This window comes from Vulpes vulpes, chromosome 12 (assembly GCF_048418805.1).
Source record: "Vulpes vulpes isolate BD-2025 chromosome 12, VulVul3, whole genome shotgun sequence".
Lineage (NCBI taxonomy): Eukaryota > Metazoa > Chordata > Mammalia > Carnivora > Canidae > Vulpes > Vulpes vulpes.
In genome coordinates, this window is record NC_132791.1 from 98,534,009 (window position 1) to 98,548,341 (window position 14,333).

Below are 14,333 nucleotides of genomic sequence, written 5' to 3' on the forward strand. Positions count from 1 at the left end.
GCTTTTAATTTTTTTCTTTATCACTATATTTTGCCATTTTAATTATAAGACGTCTTGGTGTGGATCTGTTTTTGTTGAATCTCTTGGGAGTTCTCTGTGCCTCGTGGATCTGGATATGTGCTTACTCGTCCAGATTAGGGAAGTTTTCTGCCATTATTTCTTCAAATAAACTTTCTGTTCCCTTTTCTCTCTTCTTCTTCTTCTGGGACTCCTATAATGTGAGTGTTATTATGTTGATGAAGTCACTGAGTTTCTTTTGCATAATTTTGCATAATTTTCCCTCTTCTATTCTCCTTTATTTCTTTCCATTATTCTGTCTTCTAGGTCATTAATTCATTCCTCTGCTTCTACCAGCCTGCTGTCAATACATCAAACATGTTTTTCATTTCATGCATTCAGCCCTTCACCTCTGCAAGGTTTTTTAAAATTTATGTAGGGGTCTCACTAATGTCTTCTACTCTTTTCCAAGTCCAGTGAGTATCCTTATAATCATTGCTTTAAATATTTCTTCGAGCATGTTATTTATGTCTGTTTTGCTTAGATCTCTGGCCATGCCTTTATCTTATTCCTTCACTTAGGATACATTTCTCTGTCTTCTCACTTTGTCTAAGTCTCTGTGCCTGTTTCTATGTATTAGGAAAATTAGCTACTTCTCTTGTTCTTGAGGGCAATGGCTTATGAAGAAGAGATCCCATAGTGCCCTGCTTTGTAGTGTCCCTTGTTTCCCAGGGCCTGGTACTTTAGAGGATGTGTCCAAGGTGTGCTGTGTGCCCTCAGCTATTGTATCCTGGCTGCTTTATCTTTCAAGCCAGTCATCTGCAGAGATTCTCCTTGCCTTGCCTATTGTGGTCAGTATTTGGTCCCTGACCTGAATGTGGTGGCTTTTTACTAAATGTGCTCTGTTCTGCTTGTGAAATGAGATATGTTGCTACTGCTGTCAGAATTGTGCAAAACTCCTGAGTCAGGAGACGCAGTATGAATAGGGATTTGGGCTGGTCTTCTGGGGAACAGGGCTGTCTGTGCTGGGACTGAGGCAGGTGTGACTGGGAAGAGCGGTTCCACTGGAGCATGGGGGTGGGGTGGGGGCTGCTGTAAGCAAGTTAGGTAGGGAGAGCCCATGCTGTATTGGTTTCCCCAGGTGGCTCTGTGTTTATGCTGAGCGGGAGAGAGAGGAAAATGGCCCTGACAGTTCCTTTGTTCCCAGTGAGGTCTCTCTGTGTGCTGCCTCTCTGTGACACACTCCAACATGAGTCAATTAACTCCCCACTGTGTGCCCCAGGTGCTCTTCAGATCACTGTTTCCATGTTTCCATGCTGTATGACCAAGGGCTGTTTGCCCTGCCTTCTCTCCCAAGGTAACCCAACGCCTCTGGGGTGTCCCTGAGCAAAGCCCACTGACCTTTAGAACTCCAGGTTTTGGGATCCCTGGGTGGCGCAGTGGTTTGGCGCCTGCCTTTGGCCCAGGGCGCGATCCTGGAGACCCGGGATCGAGTCCCACGTCGGGCTCCCGGTGCATGGAGCCTGCTTCTCCCTCTGCCTGTGTCTCTGTCTCTCTTTCTCTCTGTATGACTATCATAAATAAATAAAATTAAAAAAAAAAAAAAAAGAACTCCAGGTTTTAAGCCTTCCCTGGTTGCCAGGAGTCATGAAATTCAGCCTCTCTTGCTTTCCAAGGCAACTACTATGAGAATTCATTTTCCCCATATACTTCCCTGTATATTATTCTGTCTCTGGCCTTTTTACTCAACCATGGATCCCTCCCCACTGTGGCAACCACGATCTGTTTCTTCCCCAAACCAAGTCTCCATACTTCCTACCATCTTTGATGTGGCTCTTCTCTGCCATTAGTTGTGGATTTTGTCCTGCCAGGCCTTAAGTTGATTTCTGGGGTATTTAGGATGATTTCATAGTTATCTAGCTATATTTTTGGGATGAGGCAAACCTAGGGTCCTCCTACTCTGCCACTGTCTTCCCTTCTTAAGAGGATATTTCAAAATTTTACCTTTAAAATTTTTTTCCCCAATATGAATCCAGACAAATGCCAACATAATGCCAAATGCAATGTGCATGCTGGCTTGCACATGGCAAACATTGAAACATCCCCTGGGGCCAGGACTAGGGCCAGGTGCCCCTCTTCTCTTCTATAGGGAAGAGAAGCTACTGCAGGCATCATATGTGACCAGTCAGTAGTGCCCCTGAAAGGGAATTTCCATGATCCTGTATGCCCATAAAATGTCTGTTCAAAGCATATGGCCTGGAGGGGGTGCCATCACGTACCCACAATGTGCAATATGCCCTAGACATTGGCTGTTGCCGCCCATCCCAGAATGTTTTTTAGCTGTACCTGGCCTGAAAGAGCTTTTTCTTCTTTGATCACAAGATTTTATTTTATTTTATTTTTTTAATTTTTATTTATTTATTTATGATAGTCACAGAGAGAGAGAGAGAGGCAGAGACATAGGCAGAGGGAGAAGCAGGCTCCATGCACCGGGAGCCCGACGTGGGATTCGATCCTGGGTCTCCAGGATTGCGCCCTGGGCCAAAGGCAGGCACTAAACCGCTGCGCCACCCAGGGATCCCTGATCACAAGATTTTAAAGAAGAGAGTCTGCATCCTCTATGGCCCTGGCCCTGGCCCTGGTGATAAAGCCTATTTAGAGTAGAAGAGACATGCAGAATCAGAGAGAAGCTGGGGGAGGGGAGAAGAGACAGAGCTAAGAGCATATCTGTGACTCTGATCACCTCTGGCTTTGCCCCTAACCTACCCAACTAAGTAAAATGATGAATCTCCTATTTTGCTTAAGTGAATATAAGTTCAAATTCAGTCATTTGCAACCAAAGAATCTTAACTGAAATAGAAACCACTATAAGGGCCAGTCCACCCATCACTGGGATACAGTCACATGTTATCATGTAGTTTGAAAAATGGTACTATTCTTCTTGGACTAAATGAGAGAATGTACATTATCTCTTTACACTCTCTATCTTAAGAAGTCATCTCAGCTCCTGGCATTTGGAAGAAGAGTCAGGTTTTGTCACTTGCTGGTTTTTCCTTGTGGATTCCTATGTTGATTCGCTTGGGCCACTATTTAAAACAAACAAACAAACAAACAAAAAAAAAACAAAAAACCATAGACTGAGTAGTTTAAACACAGAAATTTATTTCACATAGATCTGGAGGCTGGAAAGTACCAGATCAAAGTTCTGTCAGGTGAGAGTGCTCTTCTTGGCTTGTAAGTAGATGGCTGACCACCTACTTGCTTCACATGTGGAAAAAAGAGAAACTCCAAGCTCCCTGGTATCTCAGAATTACACTAATCCTATTGGATCAGGGTCCACCTTCATGACCTTTATTTAACTTTTATTACCCCCATTAAGGCCTCCTCTCCAAATACAGTGACATTGGGAGTTAAGCCTTCAACATATGAATTTTAGAGTAACGTAAACACTCAGTCCCCAACATTCCATACCTGAGGGTAGGACACTTCGGAAGCCCAAAGTCCAGAATGGTAGCAGCTGCTGGGGAAGGGAGCCACAGAGATCAGATCAACCATTCTTGACTAGTTTTGTCCAACAAACATTCATCAGTTCATTGCTATGTACCAGGACCTGTGCTAGCACTGGGAAATAAAAATGAATAAGATACATAGGCCCCAGCACATGCAGAGTACTCCCTCTTCACAGCGGTGGAAACTGGGGGCTGTGTGGTCACCAGCTGGGAAGTCACACAGCTGTCATGTGGATCCCTGTCTGTCTAATACCAACCATAGGACTTAGTATTTGTCACATTGCCCTAGGTGTTTGCTGTGCCTTAATTTAGAAAGTGAATTTCAAGATATCCAACATGTTGAAAAAAAAAGTAATGGGGGAAAAATGGGCAAGTGACATTCCCTGCCCTCAAGGGGATTTCTGATGAAGGAGTAATCTGTCAGGGAATAGATATATTCGATGTGATACAACAAATAATCAGACTGATGAGTGTTCAGAGCTGCTACAGAACCCAAGGGTGCTACAGAACCCAAGGGAGGGCCCTTTACACTTCAGGATGCACAAGTACAAGTAACCCTAACAGGTGAGACAAGCAAAGAGATGGAAATGGCATTTCAGCTAGAGGGATGACATGCTATTCATGGGCTTGCCACAGAAAAACGTGAGTTATGAAAAGGAAGTGGCCGGGAGGGGAGTCTTGGTGGGAAAGGTATGGAGCCTATATGAACTTACACCTCTTATCACTCCAGAGGCTTTACATGGGGAAGAGATTGGTCAGGTTTATGTGTCTGTTATACCATTATGGAGCTTTGGGGGGATAAACTTGCATAGGGCAAGAGCAGATGTGGGAAGACCAGCTTAGGAGACAGCTGCAATTGGTCCGACAAATGCTAAAGGTCCTCTTTTGAACTAAAACAGTAGTCCTAGGGATGCAGCACAGTTGTGAAAAAATATTTAAGATCCAAAATGGGTAAGACTTGGTGACTGATGGTATGAGGAAGATGATGGAGGAGACTAGGAGTATTGCAGTTTCCCTACCCCCAAGGGACTGAGTGGAGGGTGGTACTGCAAACTGGGAGCTGGTGTGAGGAGAGAGGAGATCCAAACAGTACAGAGCAGGTGTGTGACAGGAGGCTAACACGCAGGAAGCACGGTTTTCAACAGAATGCTAACTTATATGACATGAACAGTAAGAGCAAAAGGTGCCCTAACGCCAACAGGGAAGAAGAAGGAAAGGGCACCTGGGAAGATTTTCATGCTCCAAAAGCTTTAAATGAAGCCTCGGGAAGTACATGGCGCTCTACAAAGGAGTAATAGGAAGCCCACAGCCTAAATGTGGCCTGCCCACATTTTACATTGCCCGCCCAGGGTTGGTTGGTTGTTTCAATGAATTGGTTACCAACATTTCCAAATCAACCCTTTATATGTAAAACCTGGATCCTGGTCTCTTAGTGATAGTATGTGGAGGGCACAGAACTGGACCTACCTTCTTCACGGGCAATGATCAGCTAGGCTGGCCAGTCAGCAGTGGGCCCATCAGACCAGGTAGGCCCAGGGCCTTACTTGAGGTTTCCTAGATGTGTTGGGTTTAGCCATCTTGCCCCACAGCATCATAAAGACAGGAGAAAAACCAGCCTTGCTATAATCAACCCTGCTGAGATTGTTCCTGTAATTATCATTTAATGGAAATATAAATCTCTTTCTCAAAATTCAGGGTTAGAAGATTTTCTTAAATGAGTACTGGCTTCCCAAGGTGTTTTTGTTTTAAACTAATGATACCAAATATTTAGAAACCTTTATACTGGGAATACATACTATACTGTTGTTTAAATAACTATTATAACTAACTTTTCTCCAGGAAGCTCAAAGTGTTCTATTAAATCCTAAGCAAAGTTTACCCCAAGCTTACATTGCTTGTGATCTGGAGTCCACATTAAATATAATGGAAGGGGAAAAGTGATAGAACAGACACAACTTGATTGTAACACAGGAGTCCTCTGGGAACTCAAGAAATAGTCCCTCTGGTGTTCGTTTAATATCAAATAGCCATCAGCGAGTAAGTCTCTAATAAATTTGCAGCGGTGGTATCATAGGGCAGAAAGGACTGGTTCAGGGCTGAGAGATAGGGAAAATCCTGGGCTATTTGAAATTCTACCCCCTGTGTGGTCTGTTTACTCCAGGAAAGACATTAACCAAGGGTGGCCAGATTTAACGTAGTAAGAGTACCTATCCACAGTTGATGAGGACGACCATCCATATTTATGGATAGTTCACCTTGACTATTTAAGAGTTTGGCAGGATATTTTTCCCTTTTCCCTCTTTGGAGCATCATGATTGATCTGAATTGAGGGATTTTTCTTTGCCTTCAGTGAATATGTGTGTGTGCACGCATGTGTGTGTGTGTGTGTGTGTGTGTGTGTGTGTGTGTGTGTGTAAGCTAGGATGGTTTTTCTTCAAGTTTAGGAGATCAAAAGCATCTTTGTCAGTAGGTAGTTGGAGAGTGGGCCAACTAGCTGTTTGATCTGCTGGGCTACACTTGACCTACGATCCTGTCTCATTTTTGTTCTAGAGCCCTTTTCAAACTGTTCTACCAGAGGATGTAGTCCAGATAAAGGGGGCTAGTTCCTGTTTCAATTTCTGTTTTCAAAGCAAGTCTCCATTTTTAGGCTCAATTTCATAAACAAAAGGAGATGGTGTTCCATTAGCATCTTCTTTATCTCCAAAATTGGTTCAAAGGTATATTCTCATCTATTCTGAAAAATTTCCTATAATTCTATATTTTTGGTTTTGGACTTTTTTAGATTGAGGTATAATTGACAAGTACTTCTATATCAGCTTCAGGTATACAAAATAATGATTCAATATTTGTATACCTTGGGAAACGATCACCACATAAATCTAGCTAACATCTGTCACCATCTACATAGACACAAAATTTTTTTTCCTTCTGATGAGAACTTTTAATATCTACTCTCTTAGCAATTTTCAAATATGCAATACAGTATTATTAACTACAGTCACCATGCTATACATTACATTCCCATAACTTAATAATTTTTTATAACTAGAAGGTTGTACTTTTGACCCCCCTTTGTACACTTTGCCCACCCCTCAACCCCCCATCTCTGGAACCTATGGTTCCAACCTCTATGAGCTTGGTGTGTGTTTGTTTGTTTTTTAGATTCAATTTACAAGTGAAATCATACAGTATTTACCTTTCTCTGCCTGACTTATTTCACTTAGCATAATGTCTCCAAGGTCCATCCATGTTATCACAAATGGCAAGATTCTATTCTTTTTTATGGCTGAATAATACTGCTGTGTGTGTGTGTGTGTGTGTGTGTGTGTGTGTGTGTGTGTATGACATCTTCTTATTCATTCACCCACCAATGGACATTTAAGATGTTTCCATGTTTTGGTTATTTTAAGTAATGCTGTAATGAACATAGGAGTACATATATCTTTTTGAGTTAGCATTTTTATTTTCTTCAAATAAGTACCCAGAAGTAGAATTTCTCAATTATTGGGTAGTTCTATTTTTCATTTTTTTCAGGAAACTCCACAGTGTTTTCCATAGTGGTTGCACCAATTTACATTTCCACCAACTGTGCACAAGAGTTCCCTTTTTTCTTGCCAATACTTACTATTTCTTCTTTTTTGATAAGATGTAGGTGATATCTCATCATGGATTTGATTTGCATTTTCCTGATGATTAATGATGATGAGTAACCTTTCAGATACTTGTTGGCCATCTGCATGTTTACTTTGGAAAGATGTCTCTTTACATCTTGTGCCCATTTTTTCATTTAACTGTGTGGGTTTTTTGCTTTGTTTTTCTATTGAATTATATGAGTTCTTTACGTATTTTGGTTATTAACCTCTTACGAAATATATGATTTACAAATATTTTTCCCCATTCAATGAGATCCCTTTTCATCTTGTTAGTTTCCTTTGCTAGTGCAGAAACTCTTTGATGTAATACCACATGTTCATTTTAGCTCTTATTGCCTTTGTTTTTGGTGCCAGGTTTTTAAAAATCATTACCAAGACCAAGTCAAAGAACTTGCACTTGTTTTCTTCTGGGAGTTTTATGGTTTCAAGTCTTACATTAAAGTTTTTTTGACTCAATATATTTTGAGTTAATTTTCGTATTTGGTGTAAGTTAGCGGTCCAGTTACATTCTTTCACAAATGGCTGTCCAGTTTGCCCAATACCATTTACGGGGAATACTGTCCTTTCCCCATTGTATATTCTTACCTCCCTCATCATAAATTAATTGATCACATTTGCATGGGTTTACTTCTGGGCTTTCTGTTGTTCTCTTGACTTATATGTCTGGTTTTTTTAAAAAAGATTTTATTTCTTTATTCATAGAGACACAGAGAGAGAGAGAGAGAGAGAGAGAGAGAGAGAGGCAGAGACACAGGCAGAGGGAGAAGCAGGCTCCATGCAGGGAGCCCGGCATGGGACTCGATCCCAGGTCTCCAGGATCACACCCTGGGCTGTGTCGCCGGGGCTGCCCTATGTGTCTGTTTTTATGCCAATACCATACTGTTTTAATTACTATGGCATTGGAATATAGCTTAAAATCAGAAAGTGTGATACCTCCTGTTTTGTTCTTTCTCAAAATTGTTTTGGCCATGCAGGATCCTTTGTTGTTTCATACAAATTTTAGAATTTTTTTGTTCTATTTCTATAAAAAATGCCATTAGAATTTTGATAGGGATTACATTGAATCTGTATATTGCTTTGGATACTATGGACATTTTCACAATATTAATTCTTCCAGTCCATGAGCATGGTATATCTTTCCATTTATTTCTGGCTTCTTCAATTTCTTTCATCAATGTCATACTTTTTAGTATGTTGATTTTTTCACCTTCTTGGTGAAATTTATTCCTAGGTATTTTATTCCTTTTGATGCAATTATGAATGTGATTTTTTTTCTTAATTTCTCTTTCTGATGGTTCATTATCAGTATAGAGAAACACAATAGACTTTTGTATGTTGACTTTGTATCCTGCAACTTTACTAACTGTAACAGTGTTATGGGGGAGTCTTGATGATTTTCTATGTATAATATCATGTCATCTGCAAATAGTAACAATTTTTTTTTTCCAATTTGGATGCCTTATTTCTTTTTCGTGCCTGATTGCTTTGGTTAGAATTTCTAGCACGATATCATTATGAGTGGTGAAACTGGGCACCCTTGTCTTTCCCCAAGATAGCGGAAATGCTTTCACCATTGACTATTTAGTCTCTTAGCACAGAAACTTCAACCCAGCAATTTCACTCCTGAAAATTTGTCTTACATCGATGAAATAAACTGTGTACAAGGTTATGCATGGTAACCTTGTTTTGATAGAAAAACAAAAAGATTGAAAACAAACAAAATGTCCATCATCAAGGCACAGGATAAATTAGTATGTAACCCTGTAACAGAATAGTAAATAAGTGTCCTTTTGTGTTCCCAAAGCTCATTGTACAGGCTTTGATCACAGAGCTCATATTCATTCACATGTCAGACTACTCTAATGTATTCTAAGGACTCAAGGAAAATTTAACTTTATTATCTTTCATGTCCTCTCAATAAATATTTGTCAATTGAGAGTGAAATACAGGATCCTGTTCCTTTCCAACCAGAAGATAGGTAGTTATAAAAAGCAGTGCAGAATTTAAATTTTGCTAATAGAAAAACACAGCTCTATAAATTAAAGCATTGTTTAACAAGTTTATTCTACCTTGACTTTGGATGTCAAAACATATTTACAGAAGAAATGTGACTGTTTAATTCAAAGTAAATAAGATTTTCAGGAAATCTAAAAGAAGGGATCAGCAAACATTTTCTCTAAAGAGCCAGATATTTTAGGTTTTGAGGGCTATATTGCATCTGTCACCTATTTGTTTTCTTTCTTTATTTCCTCATTTCTTCTGTTCTTCTTTTGTTCCTTCCTTCCTTCTGAGAACAAGCATGAGGGCAGAGGAGTAGGGGCAGAGGGAGAGAGAGAAAATCTCAAGGAGAATCTATGCAGAGCACAGAGCTGATGCAGGGCTTGATCCCCTCACCCCAAGACCATGACTTGAGCCAAATTCAAGAGTCAACCGACTGAGCCACCCAAGCACCCCTCTTTTTATTTTTAACAATGTTTTAAAAATGTAAAACCTTCCTTATTTCAATGGCTGCATATAAATAAAACATAAACTGGATTTGAAGTTCACAGACCCCTTTCGAAAAGCCAAAGTTCACCGTTTAAGAGAGCATTTTAGAAAAATATCTAAGTATGACTACCCAGATATCATTGGAAGGGTATAAAATGGGCTTCTTCAGGGAAATAAACAATGCAAAGAAAGATTAAAATGCCTTCTGGAACTTTAGAGTCAAAAATCACATGGGGGACTTAGATTGCCAGTGGCCCACGTTCCCAAGTGACACTAATGTTTCTTGTGCGGGGCTACACTTTGAGAACCATGGCTACAGAGATAGAATCACTAAAGGAGGCCTGTAAAATCCTTATTTTGTGCAATCTTTCCTTTGCTATGTCAGTAATCCCTTCCTGTGACTGCAAGTGCTTCTAGGCATTGATTGTCTTCTCATCCGCCAGCCTATCAGGCAACTCTTGGACGTCACACTGAAATTTCAGTCCGCCCACCACGGAGGACAAAAGGAAGACAATGTTGTCAGACCAGTGGCGTGCCCTAAGGAGCGGCTCCGGAACAAGAATGGGGCAGGAATCTGGGCATGTGATGCCCTTTTGAACTGAGAAGCCCTGTGCCCCTCCCTGAGGTGAGCCCTGGTCTGCAGGCTGCTGAGGGACCACGGACCACAGTGGAACATGGTGACAGCCCGCACAACCTGTGGGGTCAGGTCAGCCTATCATTTGAGGCCCGAGGCTCCAAGATACTTTAATACATGATCCTTTCTTCCCCCTACTTTTTTATGCATTTATTTTATTCTATTCACATTGTACAACTGTTACACAACCTACAAAAAGTGCATAAGCCTAACCATTTTCCAGTGTCAGTTCAGAGTTAAGTGGCAAAAAAGGGGAATGATTAGTAAGCTACCAGAGAGTTTGGGTGCCCTGTGCAAGTCACACTGTCTCACGATGTGTCTGGAGCTGTAAATGTCGCCGTGGGAGAATCTGTTGTCTTTGCGGCGACCACAGTTTCTGTCGATGGGACTTCCTTAGTTCGTTGTGTCTTTTCTTTGGAGGACAGGAGCAATGAGACTTTCAATAGGTCTGACACGGATTGTTTCTACTCAATAAATGTCAACATTCATTTGGCATTTGCAACAAAGATGTTTGAAATAAATTTTCTCCCAAATATGCACCACATGTAAGCACTCTCCCATCTGGTTTTTATGATTTTTATAGTGAAAATAGCCATATTTTGATTCCAAACACTGGAGGCTGAGCTTTCTAAGCAGATTGGTGGTCCTCTGTGCTTCCTGTCCCGAGGACTCGCATCATCTTCCCACCCCAGCACATCAGGCTGCTAGAGTCCCTCCTGCCCACCACCCTCTGACATGGTGGCAGCTGCTGCTGGCTGGCCTCAAAATGTCTGAAAGTACCTTCCTTTCATCATCTTCCCCCTCCTTCCACAGCTGGATCAAACCCCTGCAACCAACCACCACAGATAGACCACCCAGGCTGGCAGGGGTGTCCTGTGGCCTGTGCTGCCCCAGGGGGAATGCCTGCACAAGGTGCAAGACCCCAGCAAGGACTGCACAACTCGCCCACCCACGGGCTCACCTGCATGTCCATCCATTGGCCTTGGCCTTGCACAGACACAGGCTCAAGCTGGGGTTCATCTAGGAGAGAACAGCCTTGCAGTGAGCCCTCTTGCAATGGTCTATGGAGGAGCTGCAGGCATTTATGGGTACCAGAAACCCTGGCCTGCCCAGGAAAGTGGGAGGACTACTGCTCTGCCTCTAGTCAGGCTGTTTGTGCTCAGAGTCCAGGGTAGGCCAAAGGCAGGGTGTTCCCATAGCCCCAGAACTAGCAGTAGGGGATGCAAACAAAGCACCCCATCTGCTCACTTGGTGCCCAGCACAGTATCCTGGTGCAGTTTGGTTATGTCCTTGTTTGCCCTTCACCTTCATTCACTCCTTTTGTCTCCTGATCAAGTTAGTTCTCAATCATTTTTTTGGTGGATTCAGATGTTGGTGTCGTTTGATTTATTACCCCTCATAAAGGGTGTTAACTTGTACCAATTTTTGTCACTGTCCTTACCACACAGTATGCATGTATTTCTCCTGAATCAAGGACCCGCTTATTCACTGAGTTAATATATGTCAAGCACTTAGAATAGTACCTGGCACATAACTAGTGCTATACCAGTGTCAAGTCTGAGCATTTGCTGTTATTCATGGCACCTAGCACAAAGCTGGGCTCTTACTAAGACCTCAATAAATATTTTTTAAGTGAGTGAATAAACAAACAATATGGGTTATAATTATGAGCAGCCCCCACCAAGGTTCTTGTAGTTACACCGATCGTGCTTGGAAACACTAACAACTTGGCAAAGTCCAGACCACACATCGGAAGAGCATGGGAAGAGGCCTCCTCACCCCTACTGCGCCATGGCCTGAAGCCTATGTCAGTCCTAAAGATACGACTGTATCTGCTCAAGGAGAAAGTTATAGATAATGGAGGAGCTTTCTGCACAGACAGCGCTCTCACAAACATGGTGAACATTCCTAAAACCTGCTGGACTTTGTACAGGAAGTGTGACAGAACCAACCCCATAAAGTGACACAGCACGAGAAAGGCAAAGATCTTCTTTATGCCCAGGGAAGGTGGCATTCTGACAGGAAGCAGAGTGGCCATGGAGGGCAGACTAAGCTGCTTTCTGGAAAAAAGCTAAAATTACAAAGAAAACTGTACTTGAATATACTGTACTTGAGGCTTGAATATATTGAGCCCAACTGCAGATCTAAGAGAATGCTGGTTATTAAGAGATGCAAGCATTTCCGTCCCTGACGCCGCCGAGGTCGCACGCGTGAGGCTTCTCCGCCGCCGAGATGCGCTACGTCGCCTCCTACCTGCTGGCCGCCCTCGGGGGCAACACCTCCCCCAGCGCCAAGGATATCAAGAAGATCCTGGACAGCGTGGGCATCGAGGCGGACGATGACCGGCTCAACAAGGTCATCAGCGAGCTCAACGGGAAAAACATCGAGGACGTGATCGCTCAGGGTATTGGCAAGTTGGCCAGTGTGCCTGCTGGTGGGGCTGTGGCCGTGTCTGCCGCCCCAGGGTCTGCAGCTCCTGCTGCTGGTGCTGCCCCAGCCGCAGCGGAGGAAAAGAAAGACGAGAAGAAAGAGGAGTCCGAGGAGTCAGACGACGACATGGGATTCGGCTTATTTGATTAGGGTCCTGCCCACCCCCACCCACTGGCAAATAAAACCCTTTTTGTGTAAAAAAAAAAAAAAAAAAAAATAGCAAAATGCTACATACCCTTTGGATCCAACTTATAATTAAAAAAAAAAAATTGGACATTATAAAATAGGATTTAATTTCAGGCTCTACAGACTGAAATTTGCAAAGCCAAAGTAGAGGAAAAAAAGTGAAAGAACATGTTTAAAAAAATACACACATATATACACACACACACACACACAATCTGCAGATCTAAGAGAATGCTGGTTATTAAGAGATGCAAGCATTTGGAACTGGGAGGAGATAAGAAGAGAGAAGGCCAAGTGATCCACTTCTAAGCTCCTTATTTTGATATATTATGAAGACAATAAAGACAATAAAATCTTGAGGTTATGTTCACTTCTAAATGAATGAATGAACAAATGAATGAATGAATAAATAAAGGAGGAGCCATCGGTCACTTACAGGGGACAGAAAATGTGAGTAGGGGACTAATGGGGTATACACCACAGTGAATGCCAGTTATCGGCCATTTGTAAATTCTAACATGTGAATACATGAAAGTCTTCAGGGTTTCATGATAATTAACACCCAATCTGACTAAAAGTATGGGGCTTGCCAACAAAAGAAAAATTGTTAAAACACCGGGAGCAAAAGCCATTTTAAGTGATTTCATTTCTAATTGTTTAAAATAATATTTTCTTGTTAATTAAAAAAATGCATGTGTCTAAGACCACTGAGAAGAAGTACAACAGTGAGCACGGTAACGCTCACTGACCTGATCGTTTATTCATCAAACTTGAAAAAAATTTTTGACTCATTTTCTCTACCCCCTCTTTTTAGGATTCTATTTCTATCACTTCTTAGTGTTGTATCAGAGATCCATTAGATAGTTCATTATTTTTTAATCTTTTTTTCTCTGTGTTATTCAGATTGGAAAATTTTTTTTGACTTATCGTCAAGACAGAGTTTCTATTCCATTTTTATTTATAGTTCCTTTTAAAATATATTTTATTTATTTGAGAGAGATACAGAGCATGACCATGAGCAGCAGGGAGGAGGCAGAGGGAGAGGGAGAAGCAGGCTCCCGGATGAGCAGGGAGGCCAACTCAGGGCTCAATTCCAGGACCCTGAGGTCATGACCCAAGCCAAAGGCAGATGCTTAACTGACTGAGCCACCCAGGGGCCCCTAATTTATAGTTTCTATTTCCCTTCTGAGATGGCCTATCTTTTCATTTTTTGTGACTGTATTTTCTTTTATAAAATTGGGTATAGTTAATACATTTTTTTAAAGATTTTTATCTATTCATGAGAGACACAGAGAGAGAGAGGCAGAGACACAGGCAGAGAGAGAAGCAGGCTCCATGCAGGAAGCTTGATGTGGGACTCAATCCAGGGTCTCCAGGATCATGCCTTGAGCCAAAGGCAGATGCTTAACTGCTGAGCCACCAAGGTGTCCCCAAATA

General features: G+C 41.9%; 1 protein-coding gene and 1 pseudogene across 1 annotated transcript; both read left to right on the forward strand.

The window, feature by feature from the left end:
- The first annotated feature begins 12,175 nt into the window (after window positions 1–12,175).
- Window positions 12,176–13,205, forward strand: LOC112907390 (ribosomal protein eL42-like; annotated as a pseudogene).
- Window positions 12,465–12,927, forward strand: LOC112907389 (large ribosomal subunit protein P2). Its single transcript, XM_025982610.2, has one exon. The coding sequence runs from the start codon at window positions 12,513–12,515 to the stop codon at window positions 12,858–12,860; it is 348 nt and encodes a 115-aa protein (XP_025838395.1). The 5' UTR covers window positions 12,465–12,512; the 3' UTR covers window positions 12,861–12,927.
- Window positions 13,206–14,333: the final 1,128 nt, after the last annotated feature.

What these genes read in the sequence shown, in the direction of transcription:
- LOC112907389 (XM_025982610.2), top strand. Translation starts at nt 12,513, where the DNA reads ATGCGCTACGTCGCCTCCTACCTGCTGGCCGCCCTCGGGGGCAACACC.